A 17715-nucleotide genomic window follows, 5' to 3' on the forward strand; every position below is an offset into this window, starting at 1 on the left:
GAGCAACAAATTTCAATAGTTTTACCGAAGGTAGTCAGAAGAGCGGATTCAAAAACGTCATCAAGTATAGAACAAAAGAGAACAGGCAGAGCGTAACATGAAAGTGGTATCTCTAGACTACATACATCTTGAACAAAATCAGTCTTGTTTAATACGCAAACAACCCAGTTAATTCCTCAATCAACAGCTAACTGCTGAATTAAAAAGGTTACGAAAACAACTTGAGAATGCAGAATAGCATTTAACCCTAGAACACTAAACATTGGTATAGTCTACCCGACGCTGGTGACGTCATTGCTAGTTCACAAAGACCCAGCAGCACCAGACACCCCTCTCATTAAAGCTTCATGACTGTTGAACTGTGGCAAAGGTGGTTCTTCATGTTGCTCGGCTTCTCTGGCGGGGTCTCTAAAACCACGTGTTTGGGTAGGTGTACCCGAGTTTAGTGATTATAAATGTGGGATAATAATGGTATACAATACCCAATTTTCTGTGATTATGTAATGTTTGGGTACAGTTTAACACAGTTTTGTGACTATAGAGAGTAGTGATCACCAAGTTAGTGACAATTTCAGACGGTTAAACCCTACACTACCAAACCACTAAACATGGGTATATTATACCCTTTTATTATTCATTTTTTCTTTAAATCATACCTGTATCATTGATAGTCATAAAGATGACCTAACAAGGTTAATAATTCAAAGGTACTTCAAATTCAATCGGTTTAGTTTATTTTCAAAGTAAATGTGTGTTTCATGTTTTTTTTTCCAAAATCGAGTATAATGTAACCATGTTTGTGGACTAGAAACAGGTATAGATGGTTAGCGTTCTATGGGTTAAGAAAAACAATTTTTTGAGTGTTCAGTCTACCGTCAACAACGAATATAAAGTTTTGGACAAAATCTTCGTAAATCTTAAAACAATGAATTCACATTACATATAATAAATTGTCAGTTGCTACACCTCGAGATGACCAAGACACTTAAACTGGTAGCTTTAATGAAACTAATGAGACACGTCATCTAAAGTTTTGGCCTTCAGAGAGGATAGTACCTATGACCCACCATCAAGTGGGTATTCTCTAGACCTTGGTCCAGCCTACCACTTACGGAGCAGTACAAGGGAACGATAAAAGAAAAAAAACCCATAGAACTGAAGGTTAGAACTAGTTTAAATTGAATATAAAAGTGGCAATGATCAATATTATAAATTGAGAAACTTTGATTTGTAATTTGACCATGCATGGTTTACTGATGGCTGATGGGAAACAGCGACCCCTTATTGAAATAGGCAAAGCTGAAGACAAAGAAGAAGAAGATGGTTTAATTGCCAATAGACCTTAATACCTAAGAAGAAACTTGCACGTAGAACACCTGAAAATGCTTAATTTCAATCGAACAAGGAGATTTCATCATAGATTCACAACAAGCTATCCTAACAAATCATGTTTTTAGCAACCTTCGTGATATTTCATCCCAGACGACAAATAGCGCATGCGCAAAATTGCAAAGAGGATCATTCCTCACGGAAGGTTCTTATGTCATGTGAGTCGCTCCCTCACGAGTGTCACAACATAAACAATCGAAAGTCGATCAGCTGGTTCGGGAACCTCCGCATATTTAACATACACCTCGGGAGACGAATATAATCGAAGGAAGGGTGTTATTATACGACTACAAGATGGGAGACAGCGACAGAGGAGAGTTGGCAGTTTTAGTAAGTTTTTACAGTCGTTTACAGGGTAGATATAGGTTTACTTAGGTCTTGTCCGTAGGCCCTAGGCGGTTAGTGTAAGGGTACCTATCACTGACTTCTGTGCCATAGGTCTGTAAGGCTTTCGTAGGCCTCATAGGCTATTTCTAACATATAGTTCAGACCCCACCGATATTTATAGGTCCTTTGGTGGATTAAAGCAGAAATGCTCAAAATACATGAATGTATCCTAATGTAACCTAGGCCCTGGGAGCTTTTATTCGGTAGAACTAAGCAATAGCTTTGCATTGTTTATTACTTTGGAAATTGCATTGTTTATTACTTTGGAAATTGGGTAGAACTATAGGATAGCTCCGCGTCGCCGACGGCACTATAACTTGACTTTTTCTACAGTTTTTTGGTTGCTAATTATGAATTTACCTTTCATTATTGGTGCTCGAGTCTAATTAACCTGTAATTAACCCCCGAAGTCCATCCAACAAGGGGTTTTCATACGCGATCTTCACAAGACAGAGCACGGGTACGTCTGTTTCGAACGGTTCATATCCCGTCCAGCAAGTGCAATAACTTGTTAACGTTTGAGTACCCCCGGGCCAGTACTAAACATGGCGAAGGGACATTCCATTTGGCCAACAACAAACAGATGCACTGCCAGTACCAGAACCCATAAAAGTGTAGAAAAAACGGTATTATTACAGTTTCGGTCAAATTCGGATATCTGATATTTTTTTACTTGCTATCATATATTTTTGTCATGATTCATACGAAATACTTAACTCGCATCTTCTGCAAATTAAGAGTTACGGAGATATTTGCCGATGAATATTGTGCCTTGTTGTTATCGCAAGGATGCGTTTATGCTGCCATGTCAGTTTTTCTGCCGAGACGTTTTTTGTTTTTTGTCAATGTATTGTGGGTAAAAATGCCTAATCGTCTTTTGTTTTTCGTTATGAATTATAAGTACGGTACAAATGCTGAAACCTGATTGGTTGCTTTGTTTCAAGAATATCCAATTAACTGCGATTTTGGAATAAGCCGGCTTTCTACAAAAGTGCGCTTCAGTTGACTGCCATGGAATCCGTCGTGCACGTCTGCAGTGGGTGTTCTCTGTCTTACTTTGAGGCTATTGGTCGTTTCCATGGACATTACAATGGAACTCCACAGGTTGTGAATACCTTTCTTCGTGAACATTTAGTACTACCATCTATTTAAGGTTAGTGAAGTGGTTAACGAAAAGGGTAACATTGCAGTTTTGGCCGTGAATTTCACGAAACTGTAACTAGGCGTTAGGGGTAAAATTTCGTTCCCTGTAACCCCTGTGGCAAGCGCATGGCGCAATATTACCGCTTGCCAGAACATACGAGCTTGCAACAATCATATAAAATATGCATAAGCAGAGGCGTTGCACCACCCGAAACTGAGAGCGGTACCCATGGCCGCCATGTATCTCAAAATCTAATCATTTGCGGAAGAAATAAAGGTCAGATTCGTTGAAAGTACACTATTTAAGCTAGGGAAAATGTAATTTTATATCGGAAATGTGAATTTGACCGAAACTGTAAATTTACCGAAAAAACCAGTTGAAAAGGTAAAAACAGGCGCGGAGCTAATATTTAGAACTACCGGAAATTGACTTTTCCTATAGTACATTGGTTGCTTATCAAGAATTTACCATTATTTTTTGTCGTTCGACTGTAATTAACCTCAGAAGTTGTATATTGGCCATCCTGGAATGCTATTGTGCACGTGCAGTGTTATAAGCAAGCTTTTGGTAAAATATGCAGTTTCCTTCACATGGGGGTCTCGGGGGCAGGGCCCCCAACTAAGTAACATGGCCTGCTAGGTTAGGTTGGGTAAGGGTACATTGGATTTGTATAGTTTCTTTTATAACAGGTTTCCTTAGCCAATCCTTTCTTGAACATATGGCCCCCTGATGACTTGCGCATGCACGGAACCATTCCAGAACAACAACATGGCAGTCCAGTCTTTCTCCCAACATTTCCAAAACCCTGCGTTCCCAAAGGGTCCCCAACCATGTTGGGTAGATATGAGGTTAATAATAACTGACCAACAATAAAACACCACCTCCTTCATCAGCAACACCAATAGTACATATAGGAAAAATCAATTTCCAAGGTAATAGTCCGTGCAGAGCTGTTGCTTAGAAATGTCATGTTTATGATAGGCTAGTATATACTGTTTTTTTTATATTTTTACAGTCATCCCCAAGGGACTGGTACTAAACACGGCACACATATTTCACATAAACTGGTAGTAACCAAACTGGAGAGGCGCAGTAGTAGTCTTCAGTTTTACCATGCCATAAATATTGAATAAGCACTGGTTTGAATCTTTGCCAAGATAAATATTTGGCAGATCCAAGCCGGCTGTCTGCTGTGAGCTAGACTATGGCAGTTGATGCTTTTCTATAGAACTTTACCTGCTGAACAAGAATTTAAAGTAATATTTTGGCGGCCAGATGCAATTGAGCTGTAATTTACCTTAGAACTGTAGCCGACGGTAAAGGGGACCCATTGGGAATCGGGGTTTTGGGTGGGGTAAAACACTTTTGAGAATAGCTAACGGTAAGGGGGACCTGTTGGGAATTCGGGGTTTTGGGTGGGGTAAATAACTTGGGAAAAGGTTTGGGCACCTTATAGTTGTGTTTCCTGTTACACATGTCATTTGGAACACGAAAAACAAGCGTAAAAAAAAGGATGAATAAGTGGACAGCGGGAGCCATTCCAGAGGCACTTTTCATGCATTACTAGTACTGCATGCGCAGACTTACAGGGGAGTTTTTGGTTCATCCAGTGCCTCCAACTAAGAGATTAGTTGGTGGGTTTTTTGGGGGGTGGCCGTACCCAACCAATCACATTGTAATATTACCCCAACATTACGTTTGACCAGGGTGGAGAATTTGGGGGATACATGCAGTCAGTTACATGTATTCCTTTTTCTCAACTGTTTTGACTGTTTCCTATTCATTGTAGTTTGTGCCTCTAACCTTCTTCTAATACTTTTCCGTTCACAAATATATTTATGTCTCCCCGCAACATGATTTTACCGTAAATAACTTACAAAATTACTTTACATTTGTCGGCAGACAACTGAAGCATGTATATGGGGTAGGAGGAGAAGGGTCTTACAGGACATTTCGCTACCACTTTCAGTGACGTTAACAGAAACCTTTCTTTTTACATTTTTTGTAAGCCCTGTGGCTGGCACGCACAGCAAAACATTACCTCTTGCCAGAACATACGAGCTTGCAAGATTATTTTAAAAAGCGGATAAGGTGCGTAGCGCCGTTCCGCCACTCCCAACACTGGAAGCAGAAATACACTTATACACCCCCCCCTCCATCCTTCCTACCCTGCTCCGCATGGTCCACCAGCAGACCGGCCTCCCACAGTTCACTCACTCATCAACGTAGCACGATGGCTGACTGCAACCCTAGAACCTCTTGCTCCTCCGAGCTGGTTACTAAGGAGAATTTGCCACGTACCTGTGTGAACTGCTACTTGAGCTATAATGATTCCCGGTACAACTGTCGAGATTGACGAAGCGAAGTTTGGCAAGTGAAAGTATAATGTAGGCAGGGTTGTTGGAGGCCAGTGGGTTTTTGGCGGTGTCTGCAGGCAGACCAGAGAGTTTTTCGTGGTGCCCGCTGACAACAGGAGTAGTGCAACTTTGCTTGCCATTATTAAGGAGTATATTGTACCGGGGACCACTGTTGTATCTGATTGCTGGAGAGCTTATGATTGCCTGAAGGACGTAGGCAACATGCACCCCTTTAAGGTAAGGTTCCTAAACTATCCTTTATTATTAGTTAGTTAGTTAGGTCAGCTGTGTTTTGGCGTTACTGAGTTATAGTGCTTTTCATGTAGAAGTGTTATTATTTTTTGGGTAACTGTCATTACCACCATGTCTCTATGTAAGTCCCACATCACTTTACCAACTCGTACCTTCTGTGCAGTACCATAACCCCATCTTCTCCCTGCTGAATATATGGCTCCCTAGTGGTTACGTAACCTAAGATGGCAGCTTTGTTTACCTGTTAAGTTTCTTCGCCCCGGTTGCAAGCAAAGAATAGTGTCCAGGTGAGCTAGACTATGGCAATTGGCATTTTTCTGTGTTGTTTTGCTTGCTTTACATGAGTTTAGGGTAACATTTTGCCGGTCGGCTGCTGCTAAACTGTAATTCACCCTTGAGCTGTATGCGACCCACTGGTACAGATGGGCAGTTTTCAAGGGTCAGTTACATTTTAGTTACAACTGACTGCCAAAATATTATTTTAAATTCTTGTTCAGCAGGTAAAATAGCGTAGGAAAATGTCAATTGCCATAGGCTAGCTCACTGCAGACAGCTGACTTAGAATTACCAAATATTTACTTTAATACCATAACCACTCCCCTGAGCACTGCACTTAATACCAGCCCCGTGGAAATGAGTGTGAAAAAAACAAAAGATAATAGATATCTCATTTGCCGTAAATTTGCCATAGATTTTAGTATGTTTTGGCATTAAGCATAATAAGGAGACTTGAGGACGCAGCATAAAAATTAGTATCTAATTGTGGTATGAAGGTAAATAATACCGTGACTTAACCTTGGGCACTGAAGATGGTTTGGTTATCCTGTGGAAAAATGCATACACATAGATGTATCATATGTTAAAGTAAAGGATTAACCCTTCCCATAATATTTAACAATTGGTACTCAAAGCATATAAGCAAACCTCATCTAACCTAGCCTTACTGTTCCCTGTGTCCTACCTGTTCATGTGGCACTTTATTATTATTATTATTATTATTATTATTATTATTATTATTATTATTATTATTCAGAAGATGAACCCTTTTCATATGGAACAAACCCACAGAGGCCAATGACTTGAAATTCAAGCTTCCAAAGAGTATGGTATTGATTCAAAAGATGTAACTGCAGGTAATGGAAAATAAAGAAGAGATCAGTTATTAGAAAAACAGATAAATTAACACATTAATAAATAAAACTGTAAGTAAAATATTAAAATACAAGTTGAATTGTATTAGGGTAGTGATGCACTGCATCTTCACTTGAACTCCTGAAGTTCCAATTGCACAACATCCTTAGGAAGGTTGTTCCTCAGTCCAATGGTGTGAGGAATAAAGGACCTCTGGAACTTAGAAATTTGACAGCGAGGCACTTTTACTGCATATTGGTGCTGCTGTTCAATGAAGCTGGTTGCACTGGGCAGAAAATGGGGATGGGGGATCAGTTGTGAATGTGAAAGATCTCTGTTTAAATACAACTTATGAAAAAGTGACAAACAAGAGACCATCCGTCGATGGTCCAAGTCATAACTGCTACTATTAGGAAACAGAAACCCACCACCACGAACCACTCTGTCTAAAAGAGATAAATCTCTGTCAGAAGCAGACATCCACATCGGAAACAGTATTCTAGTAAAGCACACATGACCTAAAACAGGTTGCAATGATATCATTACTGTTATAAACATACGAGGCCTTACGAACAATACCCAACTTTCATGTGGTATATGCTGAAACTTTCATTGGATTTTTCTCAGATGTAAGATGTGAGTCAGAAGTTACACCTAGAATAGTTAAAGCTTAAGACTCATTTAGTAGAGTCCCATCTACCTGAAGGGGAGGATGGTGTGGAAAATCTGTACGAGACCTGCTAATCAATAGTGTTTTTGTTTAACTGGAGTTCAGCCTGTTACACTATCAACTACACCAGTCACTGATCCAGTCCATGTCCTGAATGAGGCTGAAGGCAGCTTCATTTCTCATAAGTGGAGACTTTACTACACCCACAAATGTTGCATCACTGGCATACTGAACAATCTTGTTTTCCAGCCCAACAACCATATCACTTGTATATACCAAAAATAACAGTGGACCAAGAACACTGCCCTGTGGAACTCCAAAGACAATCAATAGCAATTCAGCTCACTGCTGCCTACCTGTAAGGAAATCTTGAGGAAATCCTAAAACACATCCACCCATTCCAAGATTCTGAATTTTACTAAATCAAAAGCTGCACAAAAATCTATTTGAATTACTTTGCACTCAAAACCCTTATCAGAGTTCTCTTGCAAATGGCATATCAAGCCTAAATGAGCATCTCATTTCCCTAATTGCTTTCCATATGTATATTAACAATCAGCTAACAATCCTTCAGAATCCTTAAACCTGTACTTATATACTGTAGTGGCTTAAAAATAAGTTTTTTAGCAACTTTGGTGAGCACAGGTAGGATAAAAATTAGCCTCAATTACTGTAGTTTGCAGATATGCCATGTTTTGGGACAGGCACTGTATTACTAAGCTTGTGCTAATCTTCAGAGATACTACATCAACATAAAAATCATTAGAATTGACTGATCTTGAGAGGCAACTCACTAGAAGCTTGCCTCAATAACTGCTCACAACTGACCCACTTATTACCATTGCCTGGATGCTTTTGTGAATCGTTGTTGCCAAAAATTCATCTTCAAGGATAGTTCTTAATTTCTTCAAGTATTTTGCAACTCATGGAGGTTTTTTAGTAAAATATCTCATAGCATAGAACATGACTGATTTTTTGGTTTAACTCAGTAATAAGGACATACAATATTTGAATTACAGTATATCATGTATTAGTGAAGGCAAGGAGTATTTCATGTAAGTAAAACACTCATTGCATGATACTCTTACACATATTAATGTACAATCCATTGTGAGTTCTTAATATCCTTTCCATTATTAATTTTTGGCGTAATATTTCAGCAACAAGAGTTGGATTGGGTTTTAAGTGAGGAAGTTCCACGGGTCTTCACACAAGTTATGCAAGTCCTTAAGGTAAGCTGATTATTAAGAAAGTGTTGAGATTCTAGGCAGAAACTTCTCCTGTACTAGCTTTTGTGTGGCACTGCCTGAGTTCTCCTTAAGCATATATCATTTCTGATATTGTGAATATATCTGAAGGGGAATCCCATACAGTGTACCTCTTAGGGAGCTAGCGCCATCAGTGCAGACCTCACACCATGCACTGTAGGCATTACTTTAGGTTCTTGCAGCATCCCTTCAGCCCCTAGCTACAATGCCTTTCTTTCATTTCATTATACCTCCGTTCATATTTTCTCTCTTCCATCTCACTTTCCACCCTCTTCTAACAATTATTTCATAGTTCAACTGGGACATTTTCCTCTTGTTACACATTGAAAACCCTCTTTTCTCTCAGTTTCCCTTTCAGCACTGAATTACCTAATAGGTCCTGGTGCTTGGCCTGTGGCCTAAATTTTATATTCCAGTTCCAGTTGATTCCTGTACATTATGTCAAATTCAGTGTCTCCAAGGTAGTACTCAGCCATCCAGTATTTTAACTGTTTAATGCGAGTGTAGTTCAGTTTCAAAGCTCTATCAACATTTGGGATGTTCAGTTGCAGTACCTGTACTGTGTTTCAAACTTGTTTTTGGAAAGATTAAATACCTATACTTAGTTTTTATACTCAATAGCCCCTGAGTGTACAACCAAACTGATGCTAACTCCCATCATATAAAGAAATTGAATCTGAATCAATTAGAGGTTTTATCTTGTTCTGACCCTATATAAACATTAAAATCTGGTCTAATAATAGATGAATTATTTAGATGTGCATGTTTTTAAAAAATTATGTGTTTTGTCATTCACAATACTGTACTAAGTATATTGCTCTCTGTATTCCATCAAAGTTGTTTATTTTGTTTGAAGTCAGTGAGCTGGTTTTTGTAGTATATAGTCAGTAAGTTGCTTCCATATTTAGATATGAATGCTATGAGAACCATCTGAATGACTCAAAATATTTTGTCTTTTCTTTTAGGAGTGCTGTACACATTTTCCAGTACCCTTGTGTGGCAATGAAGCAGCCATTAAACATGAAAAATTTATAATGTCTACAGCTGCGCACAGCACACAGGATCAGGTCAAATGTGTTGTAACTATCACAGGAGACACAATTAGTCAGGCTGTAAGTAGTACCAAAGTTCTCATATGAATGTTTAGAATGTAACCCACAAGTTTGTTTTGATACTTTGTAAGATATGCAAAAATACTGTATTTCCTAATACTGTAATGATACAGTATATATTTTCTTGTAACCTTGCATCATTGCTAAAAAAAAGTATGTAGTGCTGTATCTGTTGAAATCTCAGATCACAGATGATTGTTTTCAGGACATAAATATGAAAGTAGCAAAGCATCAGAATCAAGTCCACCGAACAAGTGTTACACCTGAAGCACCTTGGCGAATTCAGCAGATCCAGGATGCTGGAAATTTCTTGCAACTTGCAATCCAGTTTTTGCAAGGACATGGTGCCAATAATTCATTCAGGTAATTATATCTGTTGTATGCAATTAGCCTTAGGCTGTCTATGCTTGTATTTTGGATGTACTATACTGAATACCTTTTACAGAGTACACTTGTTTGTGCTTATTATTAAGGTTTTCTGTCATGGAGTCTTTATTGTTTATTTTTTTAGTTTGGATAACTGCAGTTTTAATTTGGCATTGTATTCATTCAATACGTATTGTCAGTAATAGTGAACTGAACTAAACATGTATTTCTAGTATATGGTTGGTTAGCCTTGTGTGTGGGAAAGAAATTAGGTCCAGATTCCCATCAATACAAATATACTGTGCAGAGTGTTAATATCTGACTAATGTGCAATAATTTACTGTATTTTGAAAGAACTGGATGTGGTATGCTGTACCATTAAGAATTCCATGTTTGTACTGCACTTTATTATTCAGTAAGAAGACCATGAATTTATTCAAAGTAAAATACATTATGTTTATTTTACTTTTTCAAGACTGTACAGTACTCTTGATTTTCCTAATAAAAGAGGGAATGGAAATGTCCAAATATCGATTAAAAGGGCATGATACCATAAAAAAAAGTTTTATGGTATCAAATTGCTTTCGGTAATGTGTGATATACAAGTTACTGACTATATATACCAATATTATGAATGAATATACTAACAAAACACCCCCCATAGGTGGATAGCACCGTTGGTGCACTTCGTGTGCTGCACTGTAGGCATTACTTATGGCTCTTTGCAGTGTCCCTTCGGCTCCTAGCTGCAACCCCTTTCGTTCCTTGTACTGTGCCTCCATTTGTATTCTCTCTCTTCCATCTTGCTGTCCACCTTCTCCTAACAAATGTTTCATAATGCTTTTTCTGTTGTTACACCTTTCAAACCTTTCTACAGTACTTTCATTCCCCTTTCAGGGCTGAATGACCTCATAGGTCCCAGTGCTTGGCCTTTGGCCTAAATTCTATATTCCATTCCATTCTGTACTAACAAAACAGTTTTTCAAGTTGAAGACAGAGACTTCTGACCCTAGCAATGACTTATCATACAAACAGTGGACCCTCACCTATTCACTGTTCCGGATTCTCGGATTTTTCTGTGCAACATATATGCACATTATTCATGGAAAGTTCACCTATTCGTGATATTTTTCATAGAGAATTATCCGCTAATTACTGTATTTTCACACCATTTTCGTAACTAAATGCATTTTTTGTGATAAAGCTATTAAAATACTTGTGTATAAGTGTTTTTAGAAGTTGTTTTTGGTGTTTGAACTATCAAAATAGACAGTTATAAGCATTTTTAGAGGGGTGTCAAGTATTTGCGGATTTTAGCTATTCGTGGGGATTTGTGGTACGCATCCCCTGCGAATACCAGGGGTCGACTGTGTTCACATATGGTATTTGTGTTGACTATGGAATGCACTAATAGTACAGACCAGTCTAACACATTGTTGCATGCAAGAGAATTGTTGGTTAATGTACACAGCTTGGTCAAATTACCTGCTAATTTATGTGATAAAATAATCATGATAATGTTGCTGGCTAATCGATCTTAATGATGATTCTGCAAAATGTTACAGGAAAATTAAAAAATACATCTGCTTATTGTGGATACCATATTGCAATATTTGGAAGATGAAAGTATTTTACTTTTTTTTTTTTTAACAGGACCAGTAGTGAAGTTTTGAATGTGTTAGGACAGTTGATCAAACTTCTACAGAAGGGCCGCAGTAGCCTTCTTATTCCAAGAAAGAAGACCATTGATGAATTAATGAGTAGTAGAAATATGGTGAGTTCTGTGTGTGATTTTTTGTATGGCTGGTTAAGAGCTGTAAGTTGATGACAAATGTAAGTTGTCCAAGTGATATTGTCTTAAGACGGTGGCATGCACTATACAGCATTATATTATGGGTTATATTTTTGTCTTAATTTCTAGTTAGTTTAAAGATGGAACTTTCTTTCCAAAGTCTGCAATATACAGAAGTATTTGACTATTTTTCAGCCACTTCTTTGAGAAGAGAATTTACTTCAGAGATTTTTGTAAAGTGCTCTTAACAAATAGTTCCTACAATATTTTTTCAGTAACATTTCACCAACCCTTTCCTCTCAGGGAAACAATAATTATAGTGAAAATAAGAGTTAAAAATACTCAAAGTAGCATGAGTCTTGAAATGGAGAAACATATTCAGTCTTGAAAAGAGGAATGAACATATTCCCGAAAGCTCTCTGTAGAGATTTGTTTTTAAATATATGTACCCATACATAACTGGATTTGTTTCTTCATTAATAAGAGTACTGTAATGGAAATTTACTAATCTGACAGAAATTTTATGGAATATGTTTAAAGTTACGATCGTCTCAACTCGCAAGGTTATCATCAGAATGGGCATTGTTTCAGAAATCACTGACTCCTCCTCTTCCCGGTGACTTAGCTGTAAGTTTCTACCTGCAAGCACACAAACTGGTTTTAGCAGTTTATCATCTCTCCAATGCTGCTGGTACTATGAAGTTTGAGAGTGTGCAGGCAGAGTGTGCAGTACCATGGTTAAGCCCAGTTCTTGTGTGTTTAACCACTGCTCTTCATTTAGCACATCAGCTAAGAGATAAGGTAAGTACTGCATGTTGCAACAAGTTTCTGAGTTCATAAAAAATTACAAACTATTGCTTCACTAATTGCCATTTTTTGGCATGATCAGCAAGAAGACAAATCTTAGATTTAAACGATCTTGCTTGTGGTGTAAGTTAGCAACAAGGCTGGTGGATAAGAAGATATCAATTGGGAAGCTCCCTCTCATGTCCATCATCTTGGTTACTGTTAATCTGGTCTCTTGCAGGTTTGGAGCTATCACATTTTTCTGTTGTTTTCCTTTCAAGTTTGGTGGTGAGTGTGTGAATTGACATTTGATAATTTCTTTTAGTTATTCTATATTTGTGTAGCTGTGATCACAGTGATTTATGATTTTTTTTTGTTTTCTATGTTAACAGTTTCATGACAACTTACTAGAAAACAAAGAATTCACCGAGTGATTTACTTGTCTATTTTTCCTTTGTATTTTTGCCAGTAAGATACTGAATAAGTTAGTATGTAGCAAATATGTACAGCCAAGTTGGTTTTAAATATGAGATTTTTCAGGGTACAGTGCTAACTGGCAGACATTAAACATTTATTATAGGAACAATGTTGACTCTCTTTCTGTATATACCATCTGCTAAAATCAGGAATGCCTTACATTTAATACTTGTGCTAATGAGAGTTCTCTCAGGGGGATCAGTCATCATGATATGAGAGCTGGAGAATTTTTCCAACAGGGTAGTGAAGGGAAAGGAGTCAGTTAGCAGGAACCAGATATACAGTGAACCCCCCATATTCGCGGGGGATGCGTCACACCCCCCCCCCGCAAATAGCTAAAATCCGCGAATACTTAAAACCCCTCTAAAAACACTTAGAACTGCCCATTTTGATAGTTTAAACACAGAAAAACCCTGTAAAAATGCATATACCTGAGTATTTTAATAGTTTTATCACAAAAAGTGCATTTATTAATGAAAATTATATGAAAATACAGTAATTAGTGAATAATTCTCAGTGAAAAATACCGCGAATGGGCGAATTTTCTGCGAATAATGGCTAGATATGTTCCACAGAGAAACCCGCGAATGCGTGAGCCCGTGAATCATGAGAATGCAAATACAGGGGTTTACTGTAATAGTCTTTGAAACAGTGAGAAATATGTTGTTCAATTATCAAATAGCAGTTTTCTCATTTGGCTCTACCTCATCAAAGATCCTGCTACCTGGGCTCTGCAGATGGAAGGAATCACTTGACTCTTCCATCTTTATGAACGCCAGTGAGGTTTTGAAGATGATCTTGTCTTTGTTCCCATCCTCAACTATTTCCGCTGTACATGCTTCAGTTCCGCTTTCACCATTTCTATTTTAGCAGCCAGTGACACCATTTTACATATTTCCATTGCTGTTCTTGCGTCATTTATGCCTTCGTCTTCTGCAAATGTTGGTATCTTTACTGCTGCAGGTAAGAACCTGTCCATTTTAGTCTCTGTGTAATGATATTTGACTGTCAAGATTGAGGCCCCCCTTTAACTTTGCTACCATCCTTATTTTTTTATTCCCATTCCAAGAAAAAAGTCCAAGAGAGGAAAAAGCTATTGAGAGGAGAACTGAGAGAAGTGTCAAGAGTAATGTGCCAAGAGTTCTGAGAATTTCTATTAGAACACTAAAAGCCTTCCTTCATTATGAATGTTTTTATATCAGATTTGTTCTATATGAGGTAAGAGATGAACCAATCATTCCACTCTCATGTCTGGTACATTTTCTGCCAGAATGAATTCCCATCAAGTCTAAACCTTTTCAAGATAAATCTTTTCTGTTATGTAGTCTGACTGAGGCTTCAGGGTGACTGATCATTGGGATGGGCAATGAGATGTATTAATAATGCATAGATCAACAGAAAAAGATGAGGACAAATACTCAATATCAAGGATTTTTTTGTATTCGCATTTTCCTTGCCCATCTCCGTTGGAAGGTAGTGCCATCAGTGCACTTACGCGCTGCACTGTAGGCATAACTTCATTACTTCATGTCCTTTGTAGCGTCCCATCGCCCCCTAGCTGCAACCCCTCCATTCCTTTTACTGTACTCCAGTTCATATCTTTCTTTGTCTTACTTTCCACCCTCCTAACAATTATTTCATATTGCAACTGTGGGATCGTCCTCCTGTTACCTTTAAAACCTTCTTTACTTTCAATTTCCCTTTCAGCACTGGATGACCTCAAAGGTCCCAGCGCTTGGCCTTTGGCCCAAAGTTTTACTTGCCAATTTCCTTGTCCCGGTCTTGAGAGCGGCATTTCAAGTTATTGTGCCATCTATTGATAGGTAATTGTTCCATAATTACTAATTTTACTTCTTATTGGTTTCATTCAGTCTGCAATTAAGAGGTTAAAATACATTATATGCAGAACATTAGTTTGAATGCTATGTGGTGATTTTTGGAAATTTTTATTTAGTATTTTGTTAGGTAGGTTATTTCCTTGATGTATATTACTCTATTATTTTATGTCCGAGATAATTTTAGGATTTTTTCTTTTCAGATTGCTGTGTTCTCCCAATATAAAGACTTCACTCCAGATTCTTGCAGTGTTTCAACAATATCATTTGAACCTTGATTTGTTATTGTTAATCATGGTTACCAAGTAGAGAGTTAGTCACTGAAATATCATTGCGTTTATGAGAAGGCCTCGTGTAATGAAGAGAAGCCTAGTGACAATATACTTGCCTCAGATTATCGGTGTCAGATTTTTAAGCTGATTAAGTCAGCTTACAGTGCAGATATGAATTTACCAGGGTTGATATTTGTTACTTATCCACACGAGAGTTACCGTAAGTCACATTAGTAGCTGCTTGTCTTTTTATGATCATTCTCTTTTGTCATTCATACCTTCAGGAGGGTAAGTACTTATACCTTCAGGAGGGTAAGTACTTTTTGCTGCTACTTGAAAAGGTACCATATGTTGTTCTAATTGATCATTGGGAAGTAGCTTACTTTAATGTCACTCATTTATGTTGAAATACATTCCACAGCTCAAGTTATTTCCAGCTCTAGTAATACTCTTAAAGAAGTTGTAAATTTCATTCAATAAGGTCACAGTTTAAAGAGGCATGTTGCTGTACAGAGAAAAGTTATATATGTTTGCCTGTTTTACTGTTAATTCCATAAATTGTATATACTGTACTACTAAAATAGAGTTAAGCTTGATATTTTAGCAACCTTCATGAATCACAGGTAGTGAAATTTTTATATACCAAACACAGCATCATACATCTATTTGCTGAAGAGTGGATATTATTGGTGCAGTTTAGCCACTGCAGCTGACTAGAGTAACAGTTTTTCTTTTCTTGGAAAGTGTTAAAATTCATTAAACTTTATTCAGTGATTTCTCTGAGAGATATATTAAAATAGGAGCTAATACATTTAAATTTGTATTGTACATCTTTATGATTATGTGTTTGAAGATATTGAAACCATATGTAAATATTTCTGAGGGATGTTAATGATGAATGAGTGGAGTTTGCTAGTTTTCATTATTGAGAATGAAAACAAGTTGTTTCTCAAATAAAATTACCAAAGTCCAGAGGATCAGATTGGGATTCACTTACTTTAGTAGTCCAAGTAGCTGCATGTAGGGTCTGTTGTGAACTGTCACTGACTTGTCATTCTTTGTCGTTCTTGTAAGTTTCAAAGGTCAAGAGTGTTTTATTTTTTTTTGGCATTTCCATTGTTTAAACAAAGTTAATGTTTGTGATATTTTTTGGTTGGCATTTCCATTGTTTAAACAGTTGTGTTTGTGATGTCTTTTGTTTGGCATTTCCATTATTGAAAGAGTTTTGTTGGAAAGTTGATTCAGTATCACAAAATATAACTTGCAGACTGGTAATAGTGATCATTTAAAACCTGCACAATGTGGATATGTTTATGCTTAGTATATTGTTTGTCTATTTGGTCACAGCATTGGTATGAAATTTACAATTGTGTTGCCTGTGTGTTATTGTTAATGATTGCTTTTCATATTACCAGGACTTTCTGGTGTTATTAATGTCCTCCTGTGTCTGTTGCAGAATGGTCAAAATTATAAAATTTCATGAACTCTTTTGGTGAGGTCTGCATTGTACCAATCATCATTCTGTCATTTTAATGATGGGGATTTGACTCCAGGTCCTATGTTAGAAAGCTTTGCCCATCATGATGCATGTGATGTAGTTGGTGCCCATTGAATTGTGACTGTTATGATGACACAGTGATGAAAACATCATTACTGTTACTCTATTGGTTTTATATTGTCGGGAAAATGTCAGTCATAGACTTCTACTTGTTCATAATCATGGATCCAATGGCCATTTATTCAATATTTAGTGAAGAATATCAGTTCATTTACAGGCTTGAGTGTATATATGGTGTGCCAAAAGTGAGTTTCTTCTATTGCAGATATTTTATTTTAGGAGCAAATGTACTGAATGCTGCTTATGGAGTAATAATTCTAAGCTTATTCATATAGATTATTATCGTACGTGATTTCTTTTAACAGTGCATAAGCAAGAAATAGAGTGTACAGATACTTTCTTATACCAGAAATAATGATAGTGAGCTACTCATTTTTTAAAGTTATGTATAATAATGTGATTGAAAATCTAATATGATTCTGTTCTATTCAGGTTTTCAAGTGGATCAAGATTCTGTTCTATTCAGGTTTTCCAATGGTTCTTGGTAGTGTGTCATTTGTTGCTTTTAAATTTCTGAAACTCATTTTTCCTTTTACTGTGTTTACTAAGGAGCCATGTCTTGGCTATCCAATAATTATGCTTTTTCATTGTCAACTGTTTCTACTAAGGGCCATCAAGTAAAGAATTTCATCTAGAACTTGAATTCATCTTTCACTATGCATGTCCCTTCAGTTATTTGAATCATGCTATACTGTACAGAATTCCAGTTATTTCTGGCATGTTTCCATGCCAATGACAGCAGGAAGGATCCGTAACTATTCAAGTTTGTTAATTGTTATTTGACTCTTCTTTTTTATTCTCGTTGTTTCGGAAGGAGCGTCAAGACCTGCCATTGGCATGAGAGCCAGTCTTCAGTATG

At 37.3% G+C, this 17715-nt stretch overlaps 1 protein-coding gene across 1 annotated transcript; it reads left to right on the plus strand.

Moving 5' to 3' along the window:
• The first annotated feature begins 1510 nt into the window (after window positions 1-1510).
• On the plus strand, window positions 1511-17499 carry rogdi (rogdi atypical leucine zipper). The gene is made up of 7 exons (XM_067084051.1): window positions 1511-1719; window positions 8491-8562; window positions 9564-9710; window positions 9916-10073; window positions 11730-11850; window positions 12460-12669; window positions 15170-17499. Exons 1-7 carry the CDS (start codon window positions 1684-1686, stop codon window positions 15242-15244), a joined length of 819 nt encoding a protein of 272 aa, XP_066940152.1. The 5' UTR covers window positions 1511-1683; the 3' UTR covers window positions 15245-17499.
• The last annotated feature ends 216 nt before the right edge of the window (window positions 17500-17715 follow it).

Source organism: Macrobrachium rosenbergii, chromosome 41 (assembly GCF_040412425.1).
Source record: "Macrobrachium rosenbergii isolate ZJJX-2024 chromosome 41, ASM4041242v1, whole genome shotgun sequence".
Lineage (NCBI taxonomy): Eukaryota > Metazoa > Arthropoda > Malacostraca > Decapoda > Palaemonidae > Macrobrachium > Macrobrachium rosenbergii.

Coding starts and splice junctions, on each gene's coding strand:
- rogdi (XM_067084051.1), top strand. CDS start 1,684: ATGGGAGACAGCGACAGAGGAGAGTTGGCAGTTTTA. Junction 8,563..9,563: donor AAGTTATGCAAGTCCTTAAG/GTAAGCTGATTA, acceptor CTTTTCTTTTAG/GAGTGCTGTACACATTTTCC. Junction 10,074..11,729: donor GGTGCCAATAATTCATTCAG/GTAATTATATCT, acceptor TTTTTTTAACAG/GACCAGTAGTGAAGTTTTGA.